The following is a 22329-nucleotide window of genomic DNA, read 5'->3' as shown; positions in this document are numbered from 1 at the left end:
AGTGGATTTCAGGATGACAGTCTACTTCTGTCTAAAATGTGCTCCCCCTGGACACACTCGCCTGTCAGCCGGTGTCCTAACTCCATCCCCGTCAGGGTGCCTGTACCCCATGAACTAGGGGCATGTATGTTATGTAACGTGTCGCAGTTTATGAGGTACAGGCTCCCAGCGGGGATGGAGATAGTACACTGGCCGACAGGTGTGTGCGCACTCTGCTGCCAACATACTGCACGGCTCTGGAGAATATGCTTTTTTTTTTGGAGGGTGGGGCTGGCCTGGGGGACCAGCAGACAGCTCTGCACTACATTCGCTCCATAGATTTTAAGCAGATTCCAAGGTGAAAATCTATTTGCAGTGTGTGACAGTAAAGCTGGCCATACACTAGGCCGATTCCCGCCAGATCGACAGCAGATTCGATCACTGGGATCGAATCTGCTGTCACATCGTTCCCGCTACACGCCGAATTTCGATCCATTTTGTCCGATCGCTCTGTGCGGAAAATTACCGTCGATCGCCCGCGGGTAGGGAGCGCGACGCTAGCGGCGTTCAAGTGCCCGACGACCGACGCAATAGAGCCCGCATACATTACCTGCTCCGCCGGCGCGACTGCCCCCGGTCACCGCTGCTCCGTCTCCGCTCTGGTCTGGTCTCCGGGTCCGGCATGCTTCACTTCCTCCTGCCCAGCAGGAAGTTTAAACAGTAGAGGGCGCTCTACTGTTTAAACTTCCTGCCGGGCAGGAAGAAGTAAAGCATGCCGAACCTGGAGACCAGAGCGGAGACGGAGCAGCAGTGACCGGGGGCAGTCGCGCCGGCGGAGCAGGTAATGTATGCGGGGGGGGGGGGGGGAGCGGCGGCGGCAGCACCATCACCACAACAGATTGTGAACGGTTTCAGGCTGAAATCGGTTCACAATCTGTTTGCAGTAAAGGTAGCCATGCGATCCCTCTCTGATCAGATTCGATCAGAGAGGGATCTATCTGTTGGTCGAATCTGATGGCAAATCGACCAGTGTATGGCTACCTTAATGGATCACTCTGATTAGATTTTGATCAAAGAAGGATCTATCTTTTGGGATCTATCTGTTGGTCATCTGCCAGCATATGTCTAAAGGTGGCCATACACTCGTTAGATTAGCAGCAGATAGCAGATAGATATCTGATGTGTTTAGGAACGTTTTTTTTTTACTAGGGACAGAATTCCAATAGATTTCAGTATAAAATCTATTGAAAATCGATCTGATGGCATTTTTTTGTCATCAGATTTCCATTAGGTCCAATGCAAATTGATAAGCAAACGAAATCGGCCGCAAATCGATCGGGCAATCGATCGACCGCTAATCGGCTGAGTGTATGGGCCCCTTAACTTTATTTTATTCCTCCAGCAGAGCTAGAGTTCCACTTTAAAGGGAGATTGTCAGCCACAAAATCAAATTCCATTTACCCACTACACTGTGTTTATTATGTAGTCTACATGCAGTCTGCATTGCTAGCATTCCAATATAATCATAAATGTTTCTGCTGAAATTAATCTTATCTCAGTCAACCTGGCTCCTTTCTAGTACATTGCCGGGGAGAGGGAAGCTTGTTATCTTCCCTCCCACATTCACGCCCCTCACAGATTGGCTGATGGCAATTCAGTGTGACAGGAGGCGGAGAAGGGAAATAAACCTCACCCCTCTGCAGAAGATGCTTAAATTTAATCTATGCTGCACTCACATGTGTGTACAAAGCAAGCTAGATATGACTGTGCAGTTTCTAGGAGGGAAAAAGAGTAAGGGAGGAAATTACATCAGGATTGGCTTCAGTCAGAGGCATTAAGGATGGAAAATGCCTGGAACAGTTTTTATTTACTATATAAATGTCACGTGCAATATCAATACATATGTTTTGTTAGTAGAACAAGTATTTATCTACTTATATACTATATATGTTTTTTTTCCTGGGTAGTATGACTGTCCTTGCTGCTTTAATATTGTAATGTCTATATTCTCCTAGCCAGTGACTCCGCTGTTATCAGTGTGGGATGATGTGAAATCTTTATTCTTATCCCTTTTAGCAAACATTAAAATTTCCCAGCTCTTGTGCAATGTAGGCAAATATAAAAGAGGAATTCCGCTCAGGGCTTACCGGTAACTGTTACAATGCTTCTTTGTTTGTGTTCAGGATGACATGCGGCAGAAAGTACACCTCAACACGTTCGGCTTACTCGCCAACGGATCGATGAACGTGACTGTCAGCCGCCTATCTGTCAAGGGGATCGATAACCTTAGCAGTGTGGGCAGCTTATTGGTAAGTGCGGTGCTTTCCTGAAATAAACATTTTCTTTTTGGGTGTGTGGTAGCAGTATACTTACTGAGCACTTCATAATGGTACACCTACTTATACATGCAGTCATCTAATTAGCCAATCGTGTGGCAGCAGTGCTGTACTTAAAGGGAACCTGAAGTGAGTAAAATTATTTAAAATAAACACATGACGTAGCTGCAAATGAATATTACATACTAACCTCACCATCAGTTCCTCTCAGAAGCTCACCATTTCCTTCGTACAGTGATCCCTTCCAGTTCTGAGGGCTCTTTCACATCAGGGCAGATTTTCTGCGTTTTAACGCAACGGGTAAAGTTTGCGTTACCCAAGGTAAAATGAAAGTCCATAGACTTTCATTTTAGCTTTCACATATAACGCTGCGTTTTTGTGCGTTGCGTTACACTGCACCCAGGCGCAGTTTTTCGGCCGACGCTAGCTTTATGCGTTACAATGTTAGTCAATGTAAAACGCACGCTATGTGCGTTTTTTAAAACGTTGATGCAGGCAATCAGTCCCAGAATGCAACAGAGGAACAATGTAGAAAGTTGAAAACTAAAATTACCTGCGTTTTCCTATGTGCTGTAACGCATTGAAAACGCATTAAAAACGCACACTTACTGCAGTGCAACACATATTAAAACTCACACAACAAAACGTATGCATTGAGCGTTCTCCAACTCCAGCTCTGATGTGAAAGAGCCCTAACAATACAGTATTTTGTCAGAAATAAAATATACCAGTTGCTGTCAGTTATATATCAGCAGCTGGCAGTTGCAACTGAATTTGCAAGGTAATGTCCATGTTTCCCTATGGCTCAAGTGGGTAATATTACAGTTTAACACTATGCTGACCCAGTAGCTGTTATGGGGTAATGGCCATTTTTAAAATGGAGGACAGGGAATTCCATTGATCACAGTGGACAAATGGGATGCAGGAGAGGAGTAAGAGATTGAGTAGACTACATGGGAAGGAAGTATGACCTGTGTGTGGTTATTTTGACTTTTTATTTTCAGTTCAGGTTCTCTTTGAAGTGGATCCGAGATAAACTTTTACTCATTGCATAATTGTGTTCCTTTCATATAGTTTATAGGGCATTCCTCAAGCCAAATACTTTTTTGTTTAGTTTATAGGGAATTAAGATTATTGAAACAAAACAGGCATCGCCCACAGCGTTTTCAGAGTGCCAAGGCACTGTAGCAAGGGCTTATGGGAGCTCAGTCTGGGCAGGAGGAGGTTACTAGCCAGAGATTTCAGAGGTAGAGGGGAGGAGGAGAGGGGGGCTGAATTTGTCACATTACACACAGGCAAGCTGATAGCATCACCAGTCCTCAGCCTGTGACAATGTGACAAACAGAACATGGCTGACCTCATTGTATCAGATAAATAAATACTCATTTTCTATTAAAGCTGTATGCAGCTAGATTTGCTGTGTAAACTATCTAAACTTTAGATTAGATATATAGACGTGTTACTTGTTATAGTTAGTTTTTCATCTCGGAGCTGCTTTAAAGGGAAGGTTCAAGCAAAATAAAAAAATGAGTTTCACTTACCTGGGGCTTCTCCCAGCCCCATGCAGCCATCCTGTGCCCTCGTAGTCACTCACTGCTGCTCCAGTCCCCTGCTGGCAGCTTGCCGACCTGGGAGGTCGGCGGGACGCATTGCGTACATTTTTACGCATTCCCGCTAGTGCAGGAACATTAACACATATTTTTACGCGTTACTGGTTCAATGCGTAAAAATGTACGCATTGAACAAGTAACACGTAAAAATGTATGTGTTAATGTTCCTGCACTAGCGGGAATGCGTAAAAATGTACGCAATGCATCCCGCCGACCTCCCAGTTCGGCAAGCTGCCAGCAGGGGACTGGAGCAGCAGTGAGTGACTACGAGGGCACAGGATGGCTGCATGGGGCTGGGAGAAGCCCCAGGTAAGTGAAACTCATTTTTTTATTTTGCTTGGACATTCCCTTTAAAGGATCCCTATCACGGAAAAAGTAAGCCGTTAAAATCTGACAGGACCGACAGGTTTTGGGCCAGTTAATCTTATGGGAGATTCTCAGGGTTTTCTTTGTTTTCAACATCATTTCCTGAACAGCAGTTGCAAAGTCTAACTGACAAAATAGTGTGCAAGTGAGTAGGGAGGCTGGCTGGTATCTTATTATTTTGGCAGTTAAACTGCTGTTAAGGAAATGCTGTTGAAAACAAAGAAAACCCTGAGAATCCCCCATGAGGAGATGGACTGGTGCAAAACCTGTCGGTTCTGTCAGATTTTAACTGCCTACTTTTTTTGCGATAGTGGTCATTTAAAAGGAAACTTTAACCCAAGGTCATCCCAAAGGGGATCTTTAACCCAACTTCAGTAACCTTTACCTTTTCTCCAGTAGATGATCAGTGGGCTCTTTATGGCTGATATTGTGATGATACCGCTCCCACGGTGTGATATCAGGGCCATGGTCCTGACAGTTTACTGTGTAAGGGCCTGTACACACTGCTGTGCTTTTAAAATCGCATGCGTTTTTTTTTTTTGTTTTTTTTTTTTTTTATCTCAAGGTCTTTTGAAAAATCATGAAAATCGTGAAAACCTGTACACACTGGTGCAATGTGATTTTTCTATTTCCATGAAGGCTTTGATTTTTTTTTTTTTTTTTTTTTAACCAAGCGTAGCAGTGTGTACAAGCTCTAACCTTGTTGCATTGTGGGAAATAACGGCTGTTTCCAACTGTAAAGCAAGCCATATCTCTCTCTGCGGAATGTTCGTTTATGGAGAGTTCCATGCACAGAGATCCCCTGGCAGGGGGATCTCTGTGCCTGTTATAAATTTATAAATCGGGGTGAGGAAAGATTTTACATTAGGCAAACGCTGACTAAATAATCTGTAAATGAATCTATACATGAATATTGTAAAACAAAAAAAGCAATTTTATTTATTGCATATTTTTCACTACAGTCCCTCTTGTTGTATTACATTGTATTGTATTGTATTGTATTGTATTACACAGGACGACACTTTCCCCAGTGTCAGCAGCTCCATTCAGCAGAAAAAGTCGGCCTGTGTAATACAATGTAACTATGGAAAGATGGATATCATTTTAAAGCTCTCTTTCTGGCGACACCTAAATCGTCGCTCTAAATCGCGGCCGCAATTTCAATCGCGAAAATAGCGAAAACTAAAAGGCGTAGGGCGGCGGTTTATATATCATTGGAAAGAGGAGAAAGAGAGCTTTAAAATGATAGGCATCTTTCCATAGTTTCTGCACTGCTCGGAGTCCCTTTAAGGCTGAGGGCTGTGCCAACCGATCATTAACTGCCATTTTCTCCGACTTTTACCTAATGTGTGTATGTACCTAAGCAGCAAGGAAAACTTTCTCCTCTCTTACAGTCGCACTGAATCCTGCAGAAAACCTTTTCTGTTATGTTTAATCACCGTTACCTACTGCACTAAGGGGTCAAGATGCTGTGACTGCTTCTCTAATTATCTAGCAAAAATAATTTGAATATAAAATTCCTTATGTTGTGGCTAATTTACTGGTGCTGAGGGGATTTGGCCAGCAATCTGCCAGGTGGATCAATTTGGCTGAGCGACAGCCGATAGCCTCCTGTTCCACAGTGTGACGTCGCACATCTGCGCTGCTCCCCTTCCCATCACATTGCAGCAGAATGTGTTGTTAGCCTTCCCGACCCCGTTGGACGACATCCATCTCGCCTGTGTACAGGCCATATCTATAGCCCCACTTCACATAGCACATATCTAAAAATAGGAGTACTGTATTTTACCTCTCAATGTATGACTACATTTCCTGTTTCTGCTCACAGCAGAAGTTGTGTTTGCAAGTCTTTATTGCAGAAGATGTTTGAAGACTATTTAACAACTTTTATTTTTAAAGTTGCAGACTTGCAGTCTGTCAGCCAACCTCAAGCACAATTATAATTGTACTAAGCTACCGGTACTTACAAGTTTGCTTGTTCCATGAAACAATGCTTGTGAAGGTGATAATCATATTGTAAAATGTTAAACTTACATTTTTGTACACAGTAGGGAGAAATTGCCGCACCAAGCTGCATCTGAATGACTTAACAACAAGATGGTATGCAGAGCCTCTTAAAGGGAACCTAAACTGAGTGGGATATGGATGTTTCCTTTTAAACCATACCAGTTGCCTGACTCTCCTACTGATCAATTTGCTGCAGTAGTATCTGGATCTTACACCTGAAACAGGCATGCAGCTAATCCAGTCTGACTTCAGTCAGAGCACCTGATCTGCATGCTTGCTGAGGGGCTGTGGCTAAAAGTATTAGAAACACAGGATCAGCAGGAGAGTCAGGCAACTGGTATTATTTTAAAAGGAAAACTCCACATCCTTCTCAATTTAGGTTCCCTTTAAAGACATAAATGCACCCAACTGCATCTGAAACAGGTTCAACAATTTACAGAAATGGAGGATAGTAGCTTCCAAAACATGCATGCATGTAAAAAAAATTTGTACTAGACCCTTCCACCGCAGTGAGGTCATCCTATTGGAAGGGACCCTAACCTCTATTTTAAAGCAGGAGGATTAGCCATACTATGCCAGGGGAAAACACACTTCCACACACACACTCACACAATGTGTGTGTGTAGATAAATACTTGATCTACTTACATAACACATTTATTGTACTGTCCACATTTTGATTTCAGTGAATTTTATATAATAAGGGCTGGTTCAGACGGACGTTTGGAGGTGTTGCGTTCATTGGCGTCGCGGCGGCAATGCGCTCGGGCTTTCAGCAGCGTTTGCGTTCCGTTCGGATGCGGTCGTGTTTTTTCTTCCCCTAGGAGGACATTACCCGTCGCGGTTAACCGCCCCTGGAAGCTACATGTAGCTTCCAGGGGCTCCTTGAATGCCAGGGAAAATCGGGACCCAAACACCGCGTTTGTGTAAACGTGCGTGAAAGCTTGGTACAAACTTGAATGGGAGCGTTTAACGCCAAGCCCCGAACGCTGGCTGTAAACGTTCAGCAAGCGTCCGTCTGAACCAGCCCTTAAAGCGGATCCAAACCAAACATTTTTTTTTAATTAAAAATATTTAGTTGCACCACTGACACATACAAAGATAAATAAATACTCCTTCATGCCTATGAGCATTTCAGTGCATGCTTTTCACCCTTCTATTTTCATAACTAGGATTATACTGGGGGCAGCCATTAGCAATTCCTCCATTGCCGGACACCACCTACTCCACCAGTTTGCCGGAATTTGTCCCGGCAATTTGAAAGGAAGGGAGGGGTTCCTCCAATAAATGTAAAATATTTTATATTTGTCATCATGCAGCTGAAAAAAGGCTGCTATTTATTATTATAATTTAGAAAATAGATTTTATTTCTGAAATCTTGTATTTTTAATTTGGGTCCACTTTAATGAAGAGAATTCTGTTCCTGGTGAGGGCCATGTTTTTTGCCCACAGCTGAGGCTAAAGACTGATGTCATTTTTCCCTTAACTTTTTTTCTGTTCTCTTCCAATAGCTGACTCACCTCAGCCTTGCTTGGAAACGCAAGCAGGGAATCAGGTTTCAGCAAGGCAATTAGGCAGGGGAATAAAGGAAAGAGGAGGAATATATTATAGATAAAAGAACCCCCAGTATGCAACTGTTTGGCACTGACTACTAAAGGGCCAGTGCTCCCAAAGTATGTGATAACTCCAAACCATAACAGAAGAAAAAGTTTTGAATGCAGGATTAGCATCCTTATCAATTAATACACTCAAACCAGTTGCTGTTGAAATTCGATTATTATGGTGACAATCCCGCTTTAAACTACCAGGAAACGAAATGCAAACATGCGTTTGACCTGACAGCAGATAGCCATTAAAGTAGAGGTAGGGGTGCAGCGTGGGCTGCGCACAACCTTCCAGGTTAGTTACACAATAAAATAGTTAAACCAGGTAGACTCTGAATGGCTTAACAGCAAGAAGTCATGCAGAGCCTCTTTCAGGGCTCGTTTCCACTATCGCGAATCTGCATGCGTCCAACGCATGCAGATTCGCACATGTAATGCAAGTGGATGGGCCTGTTTCCACTGTAGCGTTGTTGAGGTGCGTTTTTTTCAGCGGTAAAAAAACGCACAAAAGAGCCAACGAATTCGCCTGCGAGTGAAATGCATGCGAATCGCCGCTAATGTATTTAATAGTAAAAACGCATGCGTTTGTTACATGCGTTTTTACCCGCGATTTCGCGTGCGATTTCGCACCTTTTTCAATTTTATTTTGCCCTGGCAGTGTCATGGTTAATTTCGCATGGCACCCTGCCATGCGAAATCGCGGGTAAAAACGCATGCGGAAACGCATCCGCATGCGTTTTTACAAGCGTCGGAATGCCGGCGAAATCGCGTCGCAACAGTGGAAACAAGCCCTAAGCACCACTATCCCTAAAATTTTAAAATACATGTAAACACATACAAATAAGAGGTACATTTCTTTCAGAGTAAAATGAACCACAAATTACTTTTCTCCTATGTAGCTGTCACTTTCGGCAGGTAGTAGAAATCTGACGTTAGCGACAGGTTTTGGACTAGCCCATCTCTTCATGGGGGATTCTTGGGGTTTTCTTTATTTTCAAAAGCACTTAGTGAATGACAGTTGCTCCGTCTAACTGCCAAAAAAGTGTGCAACGAGCTGGGAGGCTGGCCAGCATCATTGTATAAATCCTTTTCAGACCCCATTCACACTAGAGCGTTTTGCCGCGATTTCTAGCAAAACGCTCAAACGCTAGCGCTTTTTAAAAGCGCTAGCTTAATGAAACCCTATGGGCCCGTTCGTACTTGGGCGATTTGTGCAAATCGCCCAAAAAACACGAAACGCAAATGCGTTGCCTGCACCATTTTCAGGCGACTTCCCGGCGATCGTCTTTCAGTGCTTTAGAAGCGCTAAACGTGATTGCGGCAAAATCGCCGCAGTGTTCAGTAATTTTTTTCCATGTGAAATCGCGGAAAAATCACTCCTGTAAAACGCCTGAAAAAATCTCTGGCGTTTTGCGTTTCTAAGTGTGAATGGGGCCTCTGGTAGACTCTTTATAAAGAGTAAAGGCCATGCTGAGAATCCCCTATGGAGAAATGGACTAGCCCAAAACCTGTCTGTTCTGTCAGATTTCTACTACCTACTGTAAGTGACAGCAACATAGGAGAAAAGTCATTCATGGCTTATTTTAATCCAAAAGAAACTCTTCTTATTTGTATGTGTTTACATATATTTTACATTTTACAATTTTTCGCAATAGTGGTCTTTTAAAGGCATAGATGCACCCATTTGCATCTCCTTTTAGAGGCTATGCATGCCTTCTTCCTTTTAAGTAAATCAGGTACAGCCTGGTTTTGCATGCACTGCCATTTCTCCCTACTATGTTGTATAATATGGCTGTGTGACCTGAATCAGGCCAGGTTTATAGGTTTAAGTGCGCTGCTTGCCCCCAATGAGCAGAACATTTATGGGGTAGGCAAAGGTGCAATTCTTAGGCACTGCAGCCACTTTGCAGTGAATTGGAGCTTAAAACCCCCACAAGGCCCCCCTATATGGCCATGCCCTGACATTTTCATACAATGTTCAGTTCTTGAAAGGCATGAAGTGTAAAAAATAATTTGATTAGCTCATATCATGTTTTTTATTCTCCCACAGTTTGGATTCAGTTTGGACATGACCAAGAATGATGGCTTCTCAACGTACCTGGTAAATATACCTTACTGCATGCTAGTCCTTCATTAAATGCACTTACAGTAAAATGGGTTGATAGAGGTGACCAGCTGATTTTGACAATTAACAGCTTAAAGAAAACCTGTAACGACAATCAGTTCCCCTGGGGGGTACTCACTTCGGTAGGGGGAAGCTTCCGGATCCTATCAAGGCTACCTCTGTCCTCCTGTGTCCCTCGGCGGTCTCGCTCTGGTCCCCCGAACAGCGGGGATGTAAATGTTTACCTTCCTGGCTCCAGCGTAGGCGCAGTATCGGCTCTCCGCTCAGAGATAGGTGGAAATAGCCGATCGCTGTGGGCCCACTCTACTGCGCAGCCGCAAGTCTCCTGCACTTGCGTAGTAGAGTGGACCCGACGGAGATCTCAGTGTGGAGAGCCGCAACCGCATCCCCGCTGGAGCCAGGGAAGGTAAATATAGCAAGCCTTGTCAGGCATGTCGAGCGTGGATTGCAGGAGACTTTGGGGGAGCCAGCGCTGCATTAACTGCAGCTACAGCGGAGGGTGAAGCCTCATTGGGACCCCGAGGCTTCCCCTACCGAGGTGAGTACCCTCCAGGGGAGCTTTTTTTTTAAAACAGAGTCTCTTTAAAGGACAACTGTAGTGAGAAGAACACGGAGGCAGCCATTTTTATTTCCTGTTAAACAATACCAGTTGAATGGCAGCTCTGCTGGTCTATTTGGCTGCAGTAATGTCTGAATCACTAGAAACAAGCATGCAGCTAATCTTGTCAGATCTGACAATATTGTCAGGAATGCCTAATCTGCTGCATGCTTGTTCAGGGTCTGTGGCTAAACATATTTAAGGCAGAGAGTCAGCAGGATAGCCAGGAAACTGGTATTGCTTAAAGTGAACCTTAAAGAGACTCCGTAACAAAAATTGCATCCTGTTTTTTATCATCCTACAAGTTCCAAAAGCTATTCTAATGTGTTCTGGCTTACAGCAGCACTTTCTGCTATCACAGTCTCTGTAATAAATCAATGTATCTTTCCCTTGTCAGACTTGTCAGCCTGTGTCTGGAAGGCTGCCAAGTTCTTCAGTGTTGTGGTTCTGCTATGATTTCCCCCTTCCAGGCCTCTCTATGCACACTGTCTGTGTATTATTTAGATTAGAGCAGCTTCTCTCTTATCGTTTACAAGCTGGATAAATCGTCCTCTGAGCTGGCTGGGTTTTCACATACTGAAAAATTACAGACAATGGCAAAGCTGTTTGCAGGAGAAAAAAGAGCAGCCTGAAACTTCAGTGCATGAGAACTGCAGGGAGAAAGAAACACACAAATGATATCTTGAGATTCAAAAGGAAGGCTGTATACAGCCTGCTTGTGTATGGTTGTATTTTCTATGTGTGGACATACAGTACATCAACCTACTTCCTATTTTGGTGGCCATTTTGTTTGTTTATAAACTTTTTAAAACTGTTTTTAACCACTTTTAATGCGGCGAGGAGCGGCGAAATTGTGACAGAGGGTAATAGGAGATGTCCCCTAACACACTGGTATGTTTACTTTTGTGCGATTTTAACAATACAGATTCTCTTTAAGTCAACAAAAAAAATGAGTTTTACTCACCTGGGGCTTCCCTCAGCCCCCTGTAGCTGATCGGTGCCCTGGCCGTGTCTCTCTGATCCTCCCGTCCCCGCCGGCGGCTACTTCCGGTTTCGCCGTCAGGACCGGACAGGCTGGGAAGTCGAGTGATTCTTCGCGTTCCCAGCCACAATATCGCCCCCTACACTGCTATTGCGGCAAGGAAGGCCGTACACAAAGGAGGTACACACAAAAAAAACAAAACAAAAAACGTGAAAAACTGCTGACTTCCCTGCGTGGGAAACCAATGCAATTATTGTTGCATTTCCTTTATAATTTAATAAAACTTTTGAAATTGAAAAAAAAGAAAAAAAAAAGGACTTGCCTCTACAGAAGAACGCCCAAAAATAGACCAAACTTTTCACTGGCTTATCGGGTCAATAATATAAAAAGTGTCAGCAGGCTATGGCACTCCCATCATGTGGAAAGGCAACAATCCATGTACATTACATCTCTCTAAGGGTTATTCTGTAGGCAGCACAGAAATAGATTCCAAGTAGGAAGGATAGTTTTTTCATATGTGTTGTATATTGCATTAAAGCAGACCTCAACTCTTACACAGGACAGATGGAAAATGGAGAGAAGTCCACCCTGTATGTATTTAGAGCGTTTAGACTGTCTGATTCCCCCTATCTTTGACTAATCACAAGTGTAATTTAATATATTAACTGTCAGCTCAGGAATCTCAGCAGAGCAGCTAATTTATAAACACAGGATGTTAACCCTATGCCTACTTCTATGAAAGCAGGAAGTAAACCCACTGCAGATTTATTGCAGGATTTGTATCAGCTGTAACAAAGAAATGTTTTTTTTATTTAAAGGTTACTATGCTGTTGCTTATGTTTTAGTGCAGGTCCGCTTTAATATTTACTCAGAAGGTGAATATGTTTGGCATAGTAATAGGTGAATATGTAAAGGTTCTCTTCAAAGTGACAGACAGAAAATCTAAACAGAGGTAATCTTCAGTCAAAACTGTAAAAGTCTGAGATGTCAGCAGACTGGAGTAGATGCAATGCCATTGCCTAATACACACCATGCAATTTTCCCATCAGACTGACTGACCCTGTTTCCGATTCAGAAAGGGATCAATTTTGAGATCATTACTGCACAAAATCTATCCCTTTCTCAATTGGAAGCAGATCTGATGGGAAAATTGCATGGTGTGTACCAAGCATAAGGGAAAGCCACAGTACAGATAGTTGTTGGTGAAGGATTACAGGACCAGTAGGGTGGCGTGGAATATCAAATTGGAGGAAGTATCTTCTGACGCTCTTAACAATCAGTAGCACGCTCCTTGACGGGAAGGTCCAAGCAAAATAAAAGCTCTACTTACCTGGGGCTTCCTCCAGCTCCTGGCAGCCGTCCTGTGCCCTCGCTGCAGCTCTGCTACCCGCTGGTGGCCCGGGGTCCCCTCCGTTGCAGATGCCGATCTGGCCAGGTTGGCATCTTCTGCGCCGCTCGTGATCGCGCTCACGTGGTCAGGAGTGTTCTGTGCAGTAGTAGGCGCAGGCACAGAACGCTCCAGGCTACGTAAGTGCGACTGCGCAGTAGATGCTGTTCGGCATCTGCAATGGAGGGAACCGCGGGCCACCGGCTGGGAGTGGAGTTGCGGTGAGGAACATATCGGCTGCCGGAGGCTAGAAGGAAGCACCAGGTGAGTAGATCTTCTCGGATCTTCCCTTTGACTTTCTTGTGCAGTTTTCATTTAACATTGTTTAACATTGTTTTGTTTTTAGACTCTATGCTCAGCATTGTCGCAAACTCAGCCCTTTAGCCTCCCTGGAGGTATGGACGAGCCTGACTCATCCAAGAAAAATACCTGAAACCGGTATGGATGAGTCAGACTCGGCCAGCAGTTCTAAGGCAGGGTCCCATTTTTTTCACTTTTTTTTTTTTTTTTTTTTTTTTTTTTTTTTTTTTTGCATTAAAATTTGCGTTCATATGCAAATTTCTGCATGCTCTGGAAATCCTAACTAACACTAATGCAAATTTTAATACGAAAAAACACATGCAAAAACTGCACATTTTCTGGCAAAAAGCTGAAGACGGGATTTTTTTTATTTTTTTTTTGCCTGGCAGAAGGGGAAAATGAAATTAATTTTTTTTTTTTCCAACATCAAAAGAAATTTTAGTTTTGACATTATTTTGTGCCAAGATGGATACTCAAAATGTATTCTAGACCCTTGCATGACACATTTTGGTAAGTTACAGGAAAACATTTCATGAAAATTGAACCACTTTTTGCTCAGAAATCCAGCCATGGAGGTTAAAGACACTGAAGCAAAAAAAAAAAATTATATCATGAATTGGTTGTGTAGTAGGGGTCATTACTAGAACATTGGTAGCAAAAAAGAAAAAAATCTCCTATTTTTATTTTCATTTATACAGCTGTTTTAATTTTTATAACATTGCATCATTCTCTAATGTGTGCAATTTACACACTACTCAGCATTATACATTTTTTTACAGAACAGGCAGTAAACTTTTGACCTGTCCTGAACTGTTCACTGCAAAAGTAAAGCTGGCCATACACTAGGCTGATTACCCACCGATCGACAGCAGATTCGATCACTGGGATCGAATCTGCTGTCAAATCATTCACGCTAATTTTCGATCGGTTTCGTCCCGAAATAGATCGATAGCTCCGTGAGGGAAACTACCGTTGATCGCCCGCGGGTAGGGTGCGCGTCGCTAGCGGCGTACGATCGACGCAGGTATACATTACCTGAAGCTGGCTGCCGGCATCTTCTCTACATCACCTCCCGGCTGGCATCTTCTCCACATCACCTTCCGTATCACGGCATCCATGTATAACTTCCTGTGTCACTGCAGTGACAGCGGAAGGAACTTACGCTGTCACTGGAGTGACAGAAAGTTATATGCGGATGCCGTGATGCGGAGAAGATGCCCGGGACCAGGCTTCAGGTAATGTATGCGGGGGGGGGGGGGGGGAGGGGGAGACAGGCGACAGCGGCAGCTTAGCAGATGGTGAATCGGTTTCAGGCTGAAATCGATTCACAATCTGTTTGCAGTAAAGGCAGCCATACGATCCCTCTCTGATCAGATTCGATCAGAGAAGGATCTATCTGTTGGTCGAATCTTATGGCAAATCAACAAGTGTATGGCTACCTTAAAACACAATGCAGTTTAGATAACCTTATCAGAAGTCAGAGCTCTCTGCAACTTTCAAAGTCATAGAACTAAATGGCTATTTGCATAGATAACTGGAGTTTCTTAACTCTTCCTGTACTGGAAACAAATGTTACTTATGTCTCTGCTCTTAATGCTTTGTTTCTTAGCTGTACTACACATACAAATCATTATATCTTTTTTTTTCGCTGCAGTGTCTCTTTAAAGGGAATCGGAGACTAAGCACCCTCATGTATTTTACCATATATATCAGTGGGAACATTGGAGAAAACGCATACCTTGCTTTCTGTTTCATTCTGCACTACACAGCTTGCTTCTAATCAGCCCTGATAAAATCCCTGACTGAGCATTCAGTCTGGCTTTGCTCAGGAATATTTATAGCTCAGTCTGTGTTCTCTCATGTCTTTTCAAGTCCAAGCCTGCCCCCTGCTGGCTTTGCTCAGGAATCATTATAGCTGAGTCATTATAGCAAGGCCAGACTGAATGCTTAGTCTGGGAATTTATCAGGTCTGATAAGAAACAAGCTGTGCAGTGTGGAATGAAACAGAAAGCACAGTATGTGTTTTCTCTAATGTTCCCACTGATCTATATGGTAAAATACATGAGGGTGCTTCGTCTGGTTCACTTTAACCTTCTGCTGCCCGCGTCACGCCAGTAGGCGTGGCCGCGGCGGCAGCCCCAGGACCGCCTAATGCCAATTGGCGTAAAGTCCTGGGGCTCTGTTTTGCATGAGATCGCGCGCATGGTGCGCGCGCATCTCATGCTCGGAGGGCGGTGCTCCGCCCCTCCTTCAGTGTCCGAGCGGCTATTGCCGCTCGGGAGACTGTTAGACGGCGATCACGCCGTCTATTTACTACGTGCAGCGCTGCGATGAGCAGCAGCGCTGCACTGGGGACAGCTGTGTGACACGGCTGTCCCCATGGGGGACAAGAGAGCGATCGGCTCTCATAGGCAGAAGCCTATGACAGCCGATCGCCATAATTGGCCGGCTGTGGGGAGGGAGGGAGGGAAGGGTCTTAAAGAAACGGGTTTTTAAACAAAAACGACAAACAATAATATTTATTTTAAAAAAAAATAAACATGGAGGGAGCGATCAGACCCCACCAACAGAGAGCTCTGTTGGTGGGGAGAAAAGAAGGGGAGGGATCACTTGTGTGCTGAGTTGTGCGGCCCTGCAGCTTCGCCTTAAAGCTGCAGTGGCCAATTTTGCTAAAAAATGGCCTGGTCACTAGGGGGGTTTAACCCTGCAGTCCTCAAGTGGTTAAGCACTGTTAGTAGCCCAAGAATCTGTATAACTTAGATGTGTCCATAATTAAAGTAATGATTTGGCAACACTGATGCTCAGTTTATAGGACCTATGTTCACTTCAGAAAATCTCTTGGGGGAAAAAAAACTCCATAAAAGAATAATCTCCCCTAAAGCTGGCCATACACTTACAGATTTTCACTCCATGTTCTAAAACGATGGATTCCTTTCTGAAAAGAATAGATTCAAAAGGAATCAATTCCTACCATACACTGCGCATCAATCTCCAATAGATTCCAGCTGGGACTCTATGGAAGGCCTCTTGCACACTACATGTGATTCCAGTTTGCGATTTTTGACGCGATTTAACATATGATTCCGATTTGGGATTTTTAATCAGTATTGCATGCTGCATTTTTTTCTGTGTTTTTTTTCTGTTCTTGTGTTTATAGCATTCAGGGAAAATTGAAATCGGATTTGCAGTGTGCAAGAGGCTGAAAACCAAGCAAACTGCAGAGTTGCACTGTTCAGAGCAGTGAAAAGCTTTAGGCCATCAATATCGATCTGCCAATGCTCTTGCCCAGCCTCCCCCACACCTCCTGTGGAATAGATTCCCAGCAGATAAATCGAATCTGCAAAGAATCAAATGAGAAAATCTGTGTATGGCCATTTTAAAGGATACACAAGGTGAAATGATGAGATAGACATGTGTATGTACAGTGCCAACCACACAAATAACTAGGCTGTGTTCCTTTTCTTCTTTCTCTCCCTGAAAAAGTTAAACATAAGGTATGCAAGTGACAGTTTCTATCCGGGTCGGACTGGGTCAGACTATAGTACAATCCTCACTGATAAGTAATTACAGCCATAAAACACTTTCCTGTCAGTAAATGGCTTCTGAGAGCAGGAAAAGGATAACAGGGGTCAATAATTCATAGATTTGAGCTCTGGCTTACTTCAATGAAGGTGTAATTGAGCTCGACAATGAAACAGTAAAAACTTAACAGATCCAAGGCTAGAAAATAGTCCTGTTTGCCCTCGCAACCAGTTAGGTGAATTGATGTTTGTCAACAAATTAAAATGTAAATATCATTTTTAATAACATTAAACTACAAGAACATATGTTCAGCCTTGATACATGTTTATGGCATCTTTGCTGTATGCCTTATTTCTCCCATTGTTTATTATTTTTTGTTCTGTGTTTTAGGATCAAGAATTACATAGCTGCGTTCTACAGAATCGACCAACAGGGGTCACTCTCCTGAAACTGAATTTCTCTACAAAGCAGTGAGTACTTGCTTTTTAATTTAGGCCAGTGCTGTCCAACTGGCGTCCCGCGGGCCGCATCCGGCCCGCCAGGCCTTCTAATGCGGCCCCCCTGCTGTGGCAGTGTTAGCCTCCGAGTCCCCAGAGCTTTTTTTTTTTTTTTTTATAAACTTTTCCCCCATTCCTCTGATATAATGTAATAAATTACAGCCCCCCTCCGCTAATCTCCCCTAGTTCCCCCATGCAGCCGCCGCCTCAACTCTCAGACCGGCGGCGAGCAGGAGATAGGAACCAGCTACACCGCGCACGGCAGCCGCACGGGGGACTTTAAATGCGGGACGTGACCGATGATGTCACTTCCTGCATTTAAATTCACCGCGCGGCTGCCGAGCGCTGGTGTGGCTGGTTGCTATCTCCTACCCGCGGCTGATCTGAGGTGTGGCGGCGGCAGCACGGGGGAACGAGACGAGAGGAGAGGAGCAGAGGGGGGCTGGAAATATTACATTACAGCAGGCAATCTGACAGCGATTTGTGGTGACATCTGCAGCCAATGTAAGTGCATTTTGTGGTGACATCTGCAGCCAATGTAAGTGCATTTTGTGGTGACATCTGCAGCCAATGTAAGTGCATTTTGTGGTGACATCTGCAGCCAATGTAAGTGCATTTTGTGGTGACATCTGCAGCCAATGTAAGTGCATTTTGTGGGGACATCTGCAGCCAATGTAAGTGCATTTTGTGGGTCCATCTGCAGCCAATCTGACAGCATATTGTGGGTACATCTGCAGCCAATCTGACAGCATATTGTGGGTACATCTGCAGCCAATCTGACAGCATATTGTGGGTCCATCTGCAGCCAATCTGACAGCATTCTGTGGGTCCATCTGCAGCCAATCTGACAGCATTCTGTGGGTCCATCTGCAGCCAATCTGACAGCATATTGTGGGTCCATCTGCAGCCAATCTGACAGCATTTTGTGGGTCCATCTGCAGCCAATCTGACAGCATTTTTTGGGTACATCTGCAGCCAATCTGAGTGCATTTTGTGGGGAAACTGCTGCTAGATTTTTTTTTTTCGGGGGGGGGGGGGGGGGGGGGGGGGTTGTCTGCCGGCCCTCCACCATGTGGCCTGGAAAAAAACTGGCCCTCCATGCCCGCGAAGTTGGACAGCACTGATTTAGGCTATTCACAAAGGCTTTTGTTCCCGACTTTAAAGTGGTATAAAACTCTGACATAACATTCAATAAAAATGTGTTTTCCTACTTTTTATTGCCCATACAGTTGCCATATTTGCTTTTGTGCTCAATTAATATTGTCTGTTTACAAATTACAAGTTCCCAAAGTACAGTTTATCTGCTCTGAAAGCTGCCATTGCATTTTAATCAAAGATTGTAATATATAAATACAGCAGCTATCTAGTGATAATGTATCATATCTCTTTGCTTGTCAGCTCAGTGCAGTTCCTTTTCAGCACGTGGCTGGCTGTAACTTATGCTGGGAATACACAATGAGTTTCTTTTCAGCAGATAGAGGGCTCTATAAATAATATCTGCAACGTCTGATCTGATTTTGATCTTTAGAACAAAGAGGAAATGTTGAGCTGCAGATCAGAGCAAAAGCCAAGCAACTGGAACTGACCTTGTTGTGAAATGCAGAGGTGACATTTTGTGAAAACAATCACTACTTCCAGGGCTGGACCTTAGGTTACACAATGCCCCCCCCCCCCCCCTCTCCAGGATTGGCAGCCAGAGACGTGGGGACACAAGTGTTAGGTAGCCCTCCTGTACTGTAGTTGGTAGACCCCTGTACCATAGCTCTCCAGTATAGGTGGCCAGAACCCCCTCCATTATATGTAGCCAAAGTGCCCCCCCCCCCCCAAGTATAGGTGGCCAGTGATCTTCTCTCACCCCCCCCCCCCCCCCCCAGTCCATGGTCAGAAGCATCTTGCAGACGTTCTTTGCCAATTATTGTGTTCCCTTTGTACCTCATGAGTCTCCCTTTTGGTCCCCCGTGGGTCCCCGACGTCTCCTTCTGCTTTACCTGAAAAAATGAAAGATGTGGCAGCACAGCTTACCTAATCCATTGGAGCTTGCTCCCCCTGAATCAATTGAAGCTGTGGCAGCAGCGGAGGAGAACACTGGTACAATACAGGGAATCCCCGATATTGCGATGGGTCGACCTTTTTTTCTCAACTGCCCCTCTCTAAAAACCTGGGATACTGTTGGGTGAGAAAATCTTAATCATCATCATTTCTGAGATGCTAGCACAATCATCGACAATCATCCCTCATTCAAAGTCACTTAAATCTTTCGTTTTACCCACTTTGACGTTAACTTCCGTGATAATTACGTCGTCGGAAGATGAGTATTCCTTATACTGTATAATCAACTCTGCTTTGTTACGCCACTGTTGGACTGGTTTACTTTCAAATCAGGGGTGTCTCTCATTTTTAGAGTATATTGTATAGAGCTAAGCTGAAAGTCTTGATTTTTTTTTTTTAATTTTTTTTTCTAGAGAAGTGGATTTCTCTTTAAAAATATTTTGGAAGATGAGATGTTTCACGCATACTGTGTGACACCTGTGTCTGGAGATACTGTGTGACACCGTCTGGAGATCCGCTGCTTAGTTCTGCGGCTGGGTCGGGTTGGGAAGCATCTGAATACGTGCTGTGAATGGAACAAGCAGTGCTTCCTCAGCTCGTGTGCTCTTCCTTCTTGGTAAATATTACTTATTGTGTTCCCTTTGTCTCCACAGCATCTGTCTGACCAACTTCACCGATGCACAGCTACCGGAATTGGTATTCAGCATTCCCGTGCTCGCCACAGCGAAAAGCAGCGCAGCAGAGAAGCCGGAGACCAAGAAAGACACAGGAGACAAACCGGAGACCAAGAAAGACACGGGAGAGAAACAGGAGCCCAAGAAAGACACACCGGAGCCCAAGAAAGACACGGGAGAGAAACCGGAGCCCAAGAAAGACACACCGGAGCCCAACAAAGACACGGGAGAGAAACAGGAGCCCAAGAAAGACCCGCCACAAAAACAGCGCAGAGATGCAGGTAGGTTCAGTAGAACATGGGCTTCTAGCTAGAAATGTATAGAAATCTCTGTCTCTTCTCAGCTACATTCCTATATAGTGGGTGTGTCCGGTGGATGAACTTCTATGAAAGAATTCCAGGAAGTGGGGGGGAGAAGAAGAAACAGAACACCCGGAGCACTAATATAGTGTATTTAGAAAAATGGGAATTCTACTAACAAAACTGGTTGCTAAGAGGCAACCATAGTAACGGGCAACACCACAAACTAGGTGCTCCAAGTCTCTGGTGTTCTATATTATTTACACTGGAACCTTGACCTGAAGAAGCAGGCAAGACCTGTAAAACGCATCGTCGTTTGATGTGGCCAAAAATTTGTTTTTTTTTTATAACCTACTCCTCACTCGAGGTAAGATTCATTATTTTTTCTTTATAATACAATTTCTGGTGTGCAGTTCCTCCCACCCATTCCATATTCCAATATAGCTGATAAAAATGTTTATACTGTAAAGCTTTTTCCACCTAAAATGTCACTCCCACACCCCCACCTCAACTCGTTTAACGCCCACAGTGGCTCAATCACATATACCAAAATACATTGATCACAAAGATGTTTGTTTTGTTGCTGCTGCTTGTGTGGCTTCAGCGACTTCCACCCATTCACACTTTCTAAGGCCCTCTGCCTGGACCACGCCCCCTTCCCATCTGCTGGCTACGCCTCCTCATCTATTCAAGCTAATGGGAAGGGGAGGTTATTGTCAGTTTTACCACAACCTTCTCAGATGATTATAGTGGAAAGGGTGGTGAGTGTCAGTTGAACCATTTCTTTGCCTTCAGAGTGCAGTGCATATCCAGTATTCGGGGCGAGAGTGCAGCGGCACTGGTTATTGGGAAAGTGAATGTTATACTTCCTGGTATAGGCTATTGCATGGTTGCTTGTGGCGATTCCATAACAGTAACACATTCTTACTGCAAGGGGGTTATTTGAGCATAAGACAAGGAGTTGATAGGGCAACCCCTAATCCCCTCCATGCAGAAAATTAGTTCAGCCTCTAGTAGTAGACAGGATGTGCTTAAAACAGAGAGCGTTGAGGGACAAGCACCCACTTTTGTTTTTTGTTTTGTTTTTTTACTATGAAATCAGTACATTTTTCAATTTGAGTCAAGGCTTCTGATAAGGTTTTAGTGCTGGAAATTTCAAAGGGTCATTACTTCTGTTTATTTTTCAGCTCAGCAAAGCAGATTTGTCACAGCTGCTGTTTAGAATCCAGTTTTAATATGAAGTCCTTAAAGGAGTCGTCAGGGGTTTTAAATGAAAAGAAGTGCTATTTACCTGGTGCTTCTACCAGCCCCAAGCTCCCAGCATGTCCCTCGCCGCAGCTCTGCAGTCAGCCATTCGCCGCAGCTCCATCCCGGTCCCCGGCGATGACGTCAGGCCGACCTGGAGGTCGGCCTGTACTGCACCTGCGCGAGCGGCGCTGTCAATCACCGCCGCTCCGGTCCACGTGGCAGTGATTGACAGCGCCACTCGTGCAGGCGCGCAGTACAGGCCGACCTGGAGGTCGCCCTGACTTCATCGCCGGGGACCGGGACAAAGCTGCGGCAAGGGACATGCTGGGAGCTTGGGGCTGGAAGAAGCCCCAGGTAAGTAGCACTTATTTTCATTTAAAACCCCAGATGACTCTTTTAAAAGGGTTCTGTTGAGGCTTTAAAAAAAAAAACGGATACTTACCTGGGGCTTCTACCAGCCCCCTGCAGCTGTCCTGTCCCGCGCCGTCCTACGATACGCCATTCCCCGCCGCTGGCATCGGCCTATTATTCATCTAAATAGACGAATAGGGCCCACTCCCGCACGCGTCATTGGGCTTTTACTGTGCAGTTCAAAGTTTTTTTTGTACCGCACCTGCGCAGTAATCACCCGATGACACGTGCGGCCAAGACCGCACAGCTGCAGTTGGATTAGATGCCGAATTAGACAGGGAATGGCGGATCGTAGAGGACAGCGCGGGACAGCTGCAGGGGGCTGATAGAAGCCCC

The 22329-nt window shown here is 44.6% G+C and overlaps 1 protein-coding gene across 1 annotated transcript in view; it reads left to right on the top strand.

Annotated features, from left to right (window-relative positions):
• GPR107 (G protein-coupled receptor 107) overlaps positions 1-22329 on the top strand; it is a 143533-nt gene that overhangs the window by 11402 nt on the left and 109802 nt on the right. Inside the window, exons 2-5 of the mRNA XM_068248460.1 lie at positions 2163-2288; positions 9952-10002; positions 17206-17285; positions 20015-20316. Coding sequence (XP_068104561.1) covers positions 2163-2288; positions 9952-10002; positions 17206-17285; positions 20015-20316 — 559 coding nt within the window. The remainder of the gene's footprint in view (positions 1-2162; positions 2289-9951; positions 10003-17205; positions 17286-20014; positions 20317-22329) is intronic.

Source organism: Hyperolius riggenbachi, chromosome 8, assembly GCF_040937935.1.
Source record: "Hyperolius riggenbachi isolate aHypRig1 chromosome 8, aHypRig1.pri, whole genome shotgun sequence".
NCBI lineage: Eukaryota > Metazoa > Chordata > Amphibia > Anura > Hyperoliidae > Hyperolius > Hyperolius riggenbachi.
The sequence above is the reverse complement of the archived record's forward strand: the minus strand, read 5'-3'. Positions and strand labels throughout refer to the sequence as shown.